General features: G+C 36.9%; 1 protein-coding gene across 2 annotated transcripts; it reads left to right on the top strand.

Annotated features, from left to right (window-relative positions):
• Positions 1 to 230: 230 nt before the first annotated feature.
• On the top strand, positions 231 to 7,463 carry LOC124003612 (bladder cancer-associated protein-like). 2 transcript variants are annotated; one of them, XM_046312015.1, is made up of 2 exons: positions 231 to 339; positions 6,927 to 7,463. In XM_046312015.1, exon 2 carries the CDS (start codon positions 7,065 to 7,067, stop codon positions 7,326 to 7,328), a length of 264 nt encoding a protein of 87 aa, XP_046167971.1. In that variant the 5' UTR covers positions 231 to 339; positions 6,927 to 7,064; the 3' UTR covers positions 7,329 to 7,463. The 2 variants fall into 2 exon arrangements, with proteins under 2 accessions (XP_046167971.1, XP_046167972.1); XM_046312016.1 differs by lacking the exon at positions 231 to 339 and adding an exon at positions 3,425 to 6,056.
• The last annotated feature ends 310 nt before the right edge of the window (positions 7,464 to 7,773 follow it).

Genomic DNA, 7,773 nt, shown 5'->3' with positions numbered 1-7,773 from the left:
TCCTTGGGACGTCCCTATATCCTAATGCTTCGAAAACACCGACAGTGTCTGGCATTTTGGTACACCAGAATTACATTCATTTCCACTGAAACGTTGCAGATGCATTGTGTTCAGTGTGAATGTTGAACTTTTGTTGCATACATATCCAGATGATGCCGCCTACTATTATGCGTAAAACACGTTCGGTGTGTTCGAAGCGTAACCATTTTAAACTGCAATGGGGGGGGGTGTATGGAAGTCCCAAGTACCCATCATAGTACGGACCGTCGTCTACTCTTAAGGCAGCAGCAATGGAGTCGAGTAGTGTGCTCGAGCAAGAATGAACCTGGAAATTGGCAGGTCTAGTTTTATTCTTTAAAGCGTTTATGCAAATACTTAGCTAGCTATTAACACTAACTTGTATGTATGATTCAATGTGACATATTATTGACTCTTGCTATGCAAGCAAGTAGCTAGTGTCTCACTAGCCAGCCAGCTAGCTAATTATTAACAAGGAAACGTAACGTTGACTACATGTTTTAGCCAACGTTAGCGTTACTGACTGTAGCTAGCTAGTCAACCAAATCAATCCCACCATAGTTAACTGGCCTTGAATGCAAAAAAAATACAATTTGTTGTCCTGAATCTTAGCTAACCAAATCCGCTTTAGCTAACTGCTAGTAGTAGCTATGTTAAGTCACTTCGACACTACGTATTAGCAGACTAGCGTAGCTATTTTTGAATTTGCAGGGACATTTTACTAGCTAGCTATTTAATAAGACAATTGTGTGCATGTGATCCTTTGTTTCTATGAGCTAACAAGCAAATAGACTAATTCAGAACTTGATTAGCCATGTTGCAACAAACTTGCTAAAGCAGCTGGGTGAATGGGACCAAGTGAATCTATGGTTCTGGTAGGCTGGACATTAACGATTTTTTTTTTTCAGATTTAAAAACTCGTTAATTGCATCCGCCATGGAGTCCAGTTAAATAATATTACCTTATGTCCCAGCTGCCTTATTTTAGGGCATTTTTCACCCTGCCAGCTCCTATTGGTTATATAGCACCGTGGCACCAATCTTCCGAGTGTTCTATTCCTAGCCTATTGTTCTGCGTCACAAAGCCTGTTTTGCTATTGCTGGCAATGAGCCCACGTTGACTTCGTAGATTTACCTCAAGTAATCTCTTACCTCTACTTGGTGTGGTAACGTCAGATCACTTTTCGCCTGGGTGAATTTTGTGGTGACAAACAGCTTTCTGGTCATGGTTAACCATATATTTTTTTTAATAAAAGGGTGTAAACCTAAACAAAACATGTCGTGTCCTATTTTTCAAGATGTGGCCGATTTTAAACAGCTAGAAGCCATATTTAAAAAAGATATATATTTTCGATTTAATGTTATGGCAGGTAGCCTAGTCGAATACCCGAGCTGACAAGTTTTTTTTTTAAACAGTCGTTCTGCCCCTGAATAAGGCAGTTAACCCACTTCCTAGGCCGTCATTGAAAATAAGAATTTGTTCTTAACTGACTTGCCTAGTTAAAGGTCAAATAAAAAAAATGACTGCTGGGTAATTTGATATGTGTCAATCTGTTCCTTCTAATTGAGCCAATGCTGCACAGCTTCAATGAGTTGCAAACCAAATGGATAGGTTTATTTTATTAACAAATATCAACAAATGAGTCAACAAAATAGTCACATGCAAACAAGCATACATACAACCTATTTACATTGCCATTAATCCTAAACCAACAAATCATATTCATTAATAATACAAGTTTTAATTGCTTTTTTTGTGTTTAATTTTAGATAAAGTAGTGCCATATTGTTTTAAATTCATTTATAAAGTGAAAAAGTTAGGTTTTGAATTAGACCATTTGCATTTGTGAATAGGACATTTACTTATTATTAGCGGTTTAATTAAATATACTACATCTTTATCTGTCAGAATTTAAATAAATCATTTAAAAACCATTAAATAGTACAGTGGGCCCTATTTTTTTTGTTACAAAATTATGTGTCAATCCCAAAGATTCTACTATAAATACAGTCAAAAAACATGCAAAATGGTCTCCTTCATTCCACAGAAATCACGTTTATAGTCAATATTCAGCTTGAATCTTTCCAAAACATGTTTCACAGGATACATTCTATGTAACTTTATAAATCAAACTTCCTTTACCCTGTTACTGATACAATATTTGTTAGCAATTTTCCATGATTTCCCCCATTGTATATCACCATAGATATTTGACCAAAATAATCTTGCTGAGGGAATTGTAGTATCACAAATAATATTCCTAATCTGTTTATTACTACATTTATCTTCAATGTTAATATTGCCATTGAATATATTTTCATGTAAGTATGTTACTTACTTCAACCACAGAGGAATTTAAAAGATACAACCAATCTATATTTTCATAGATAGTGAGGCTTGTTCCTCCAAATAAAATTATAAAGAATCTTATCTAAGTCCTTTACAATTTTAGGGGATAATTCAAGTGATAACAAGACATAAACTGATCTGGATAACCCTTCAGCTTTGGACAATAAAACCTGACCGTATAACAAAATATCTCTCAGCAACCAGAGATTCAATTTCTTCTTTGTTTTCTCAATAATGGGGTTGTAGTTTAATTCCCTCTTTTGTTTTTAATCCTTGCATATAACAATTCCAAGATAAGTATCCTTATCTTTAATTGGGATACCATATACTTCCTGTAAAACACAATCCTTGAGTGGAAATAAGAATGACTTATTGATATTCATTTTCAAACCCAAAACTAAGAAAAAGTCTTCGATACAGGAAACTGCATTAGAAACCTCATTCCGATCTCTTAAAAATATGGTGGTATCATCAGCTAGTTGACATAGTTTAAATTCATTGCCAAGTGCTGAAACGCCTTAAATTCCCTTTCTTGATATGAAGAGCCATAATTTGAGTAACCAATCAAAATTGACCAATTGGGCAGCCCTGCCTAATGCCACGGCCAATATCAAATCTTTAGGATGTCCTGTGAGCTAATTTTACAGAGCTAGTACAACCACTATATAAAGTTTGGACTGCTTTTTTTTTTTTAGTCACCAAACCCCAAAAAATGTATTGCTTTGAACATAAACTCAAGTTCTACAGTGTCAAAAGCATTATAAAAATCAACAAACATAAGAAAACTATCATCAAGAATGAGTTCATTATAGTCAATCATATCTAAGATCAACCTGATGTCATTACTTATGTGTCGACCATGCATTAAACCAGATTGTTCTTCATCAATTATATGATGCAAGCCTTGGGGCGGCAGGGTAGCCTGGTGGTTAGAGTGTTGGACTAGTAACCGGAAGGTTGCAAGTTCAAATCCCCGAGCTGACAAGGTACAAATCTGTCGTTCTGCCCCTGAACAGGCAGTCAACCCACTGTTCCTAGGCAGTCATTGAAAATAAGAATTTGTTCTTAACTGACTTGCCTAGTAAAATAAAGGTAAAATAAAAATAAAATTTTTCAACCTCTTAGCAAATACAGGGGCAAATCATTTCCCATCATTATTAAACAGGCTAATGGGTCTCCAGTTTTCTATATAAAGTAATTACACCTTGCTTTAAGGAAGCCGGTAACTTCCCTTTTTCTATTGGTTCTTGGAACATAGCAAGAATGAAAGGAATCAATTGATCATTAAATGATTTATAAAACTCACTTATTAAACAATCACTTCCAGGGGACCTATTGTCCTTAAGGCTTTTAATACAGTCGTTTATCTCAATTTCAGTTAACACATCACAAAAATCCCTGAAAATATGATCTATCTACCTTTAGCAATGTTTGCTACATTGTCTAAAAAAAGATCCATAATTGGAAATTGACTGGGCTGATGTATACATATTCTGATAAAACTGGGCAACATGCTGAGAGATTTCTTTTGGATTTTCATTGGAAATATTATTAATCATTAATTTGCATCTTTTCGCCTGCCCTTTTTTTTCTAAATAAATATTTGTCTCTCCCTCTTCCTTCCGTCTTCCTCTTGATCTTACAAACGCTCCCCGGGCCTTTTCCTCGTAGATACAGTACAGTCTAACTGCATTTGCAATGATGATAGCTCCAGTAATTCCTGATTAGTTAGTTCAGTTTTTTTAGTCCAATCCATTATTCCCTTTATTATGACATTTTCTTTCTCTCTCTTGGCACGAGCAATTTCTTTCCCCATTGAAATAGCCAAAAGCCTTATATCAAATTTCATTAGCTCCCAAATGTATTCACGACACAGGCACAATTCCAGTGTTTAGCAATAATTCCTGCTATTTCCTTCTTAAATACTTAATTCTCGAGTGAAGTCTTGTTCATTTTCCAGTAACTTTTTTTGTAGACAAACCATGCGTATTTATCTTTAAGATCCCTTCGTGGTCTGTTAAAATTGATGGTTCTATAGAGACTGTATCAACCTTGTCAGCCATATCTTCAGTTATCAGCCAGAAATAAATACGGGATTGTATAGATAAATCTTTGGTACTCCGTCTAAACATAATGTTATCTGGGTTCTTATGTCTCCAAATTATATACAACACCTAACCGTAGACATATATTCCTTATATCACAAACAGAATTGCTATCTTTAGGAGGCCATCTATCTAGATTATCATGTAATACTGTATTAATCTCCACCCCATATTATTTTGGCCAATGGAAATGTACACATAGTTTCACTTATTTTCCTCTCAATGTCTCTAAATAAAATAGTTACTTGACTTTTTATTGGAAGCATAAGTATTTACAACAATGAATTGAATGTGGGTGACATTTATACCAATAGTATAACCCCTGTATTACCTGCTTCATGACTCAATATATGACCCTTACAGTTGCCTTTTAAAATAGCGACCCCTGCTGACCGATTAGTAGCAAATATCATTCTGGCATTGACACTTCCAAAACGCATGTGGAACAGACATGATTCAAACTGTTTTAGAAACTTCAGTGTTTTATATCCAAATCTACGAATAATATGCATATCTTATATTCTTGGCATGAGTAGCAGGAAGTTGAAATTGGGCATGCTATTTATCCAAAAGTGAAAATGCTGCCCCCTATCCCAAAGAGGTTTTAAGGATCAGACCCTTTTTTTCAATTTTTGCCAAAAATTACATAACCGAATCTAACTGTCTAGCTCAGGACCTGAACCAAGGATATGCATATTCTTGATACCATTTGAAAGGAAACTCTGATGTTGAAGTTTTTGGAAATGTGAAATTGCTGTAGTAGATTAGACACATTAGATCTAGTAAAATATAATAACAAAAAAAAACGAAAACACAATGTGTATATTTAGAGTTTAAGTCAGACACCATTTTAGTCAGGACAATCTCCTCATTTTTTCCCTACTTCCTCATTACGTAGACGAGCTCAGTTGACACCATCAAGGTACGATTTGTTTACTTTCTACACAAGTAATTTTTTTCAGTTTCATCCTAAGAACAGATTGTAGTGGTAAAATAGAAAGGAATTTAAAAAAAAATTCTGCCATTTAGGGGAAATGGAATTCTAAGCATCACTTCAGTCAGAGGCTCTGCGACGGTTTGTTTCAATTAAATTTCTATGGCCTGCGCTAGTGTTCCAAGCTCAGCCAACATTGTTTGGCCATTTTTCAAGCCTTTGGTGAGTTTTGACTCGTTCTATTGTCCAGCCTAGTTCTGGTGTTGTAACGTTACTTCGTTGTAGAGAATCTTCTCAGGAACACAACACTTCGTGAGGGTAGGACTTTGCTTAGATCTTATTTTTAAGTTATCGGAAAAGGTCGCAGACAGATCAATGTTAATCATGAGTCAATAATGGCGTCAAATCACGTGTCTGGTTTCTTAAATTAAACGCGTTTTGACCAAGGCAAAGAGTTGCTACTTTGAAGCATGTCAAATATAAAATATATTTCAAGTTTTGTTACTAAATGATTGCATACGTGTTATTTCATAGTTTTGATGTCCAAACTTTTCACTTGTACAGTATATATCTAGCTATGGCTCTACAAAAAAAATCCTGGTCTACAAGCAGCCTATCACTGACGAATTGGGGTCAGCCCTACTTCAAAGGTATGCCTACACATTAGCTGGGTTAGATTGTAATATTATTTTTGGTGTTGATGAGTTTGAAGGAAGGATGCAATGTTTCCACTGCAATGTTTCCAGCAAATAATTAGCCTAAGCTCAGAAGAAACAGTGCTAACCTGCTAGCCAGCTGCACAGAAAGAGAGATTTGACCTATTTTCAAGCCACTGAATTCTGGTAGTTTTTACTTGAATGAATAAAACCATCTATCTAAAAATTTGCAGATGGCACAAAACAGTCAATGCTGTGCAGCACTGCCTCTCACCTGGCTCATTGCCTCAGTGAACGACATGGACCAAAGTTCTACTTTGTACCTGCTATTTGTTTTGTGTCTGAAAACATGTGAAGCCGAAGGAAAAAACATTTCACCTTATATTTCAGTCAAAAGACGTCCGATGACCATGCAACACCCTGAGGACTTTCCCATACTTCAAATGTCACATCGATCTTACTTTGATAAGTTGAGGAATACCCATCACAAAGGGCAAATATGATGACACTGGTTTTGCAAAAACGGCTGTCCCACAGATTTGAACGCTCTTAGCACAGCACATGCTTTACATTTGGACTCATATCGCGTAAATATCGTAACGAACAGTATTGGGAGTTTTAGACATGGGTGATAACTGCCACATTGTTTTCAAATGATCTATGTATTTTGACAACCACATTATTGACAATAAGTGAAAACCGATTTTACTGCATTTTTTTGTAGAGTTGAGTCAATTTTTTGTAGCGTTTTAAGACTACCAATAGCTACACTACGCTAAACGTTTCTCATTGTCATGTCAAAGAGAAACTGATGGCTTGTGTTGTTTCTGCACCTTTTTAATTAATTGTATGCTCTCCTTTTAGGCCCGACCTGAAGGTAACAGATTACAATCTGCTCCGACGTCACAACTGCGATGGTTAGGAAACCCCACTGTGTCATTCCACCCAGCCCTGTGGCCACCTGATTGAGCTTGGTGTGTGTTTGCCTTCCCCTCAAAGACAATGTACTGCCTTCAGTGGTTGCTCCCAGTTCTCCTCATCCCGAAACCTCTGAACCCGGCTTTATGGTTCAACCACTCAATGTTCATGGGCTTCTACCTGCTCAGCTTCCTGCTGGAGAGGAAGCCATGTACCATTTGTGCCTTAGTGTTCCTGGCAGCTCTGTTTTTCATCTGCTACAGCTGCTGGGGGAACTGTTTTCTTTATCACTGCCATGACTCCGCACTACCAGATTGTGCACACGATCCCAGCATTGTGGGCACCTAAGAGGATTCCCCCTGACGTGATGCGCAGATGGATCCTGGACAATATGTATCTAGGCTGTGAATAAAATCTCCCACCTGACACTGTCCATGTGGATAAACATAGACTTCATCCTGATTCTCATCCCCTCTGCCCTTCGTGTGCACTTGTTCACGTCTCTTAATGGATTTAAAAGGAATTGACTGCTGTATGAAATATGGTTACTCCCCCATGCATACACCAGTCCAATGCTTTTAAATGTGTTGGCATGTGTACACTTCCCAGAGAATAGCCTACCCTACCCTCCTCACTACTGCCCTCCACCCCTGGTTTTTTAGTGAATGTCGCCTACCCTGGCCTCATTGGATCTAAACGTTTGCATGGGTTGCCTTTTTTAGAGTTTTCAAAAGTCGTGTTAATACAGAAATCTGAAAGTTTCCAAAGGGTAGAAATCAAATGTGTTGTTGGT

Source organism: Oncorhynchus gorbuscha, linkage group LG18, assembly GCF_021184085.1.
Source record: "Oncorhynchus gorbuscha isolate QuinsamMale2020 ecotype Even-year linkage group LG18, OgorEven_v1.0, whole genome shotgun sequence".
Taxonomy (NCBI): Eukaryota; Metazoa; Chordata; class Actinopteri; order Salmoniformes; family Salmonidae; genus Oncorhynchus; species Oncorhynchus gorbuscha.
The sequence above is the reverse complement of the archived record's forward strand: the minus strand, read 5'-3'. Positions and strand labels throughout refer to the sequence as shown.

Coding starts and splice junctions, on each gene's coding strand:
- LOC124003612 (XM_046312015.1), top strand. CDS start 7,065: ATGTACTGCCTTCAGTGGTTGCTCCCAGTTCTCCTCATCCCGAAACCT.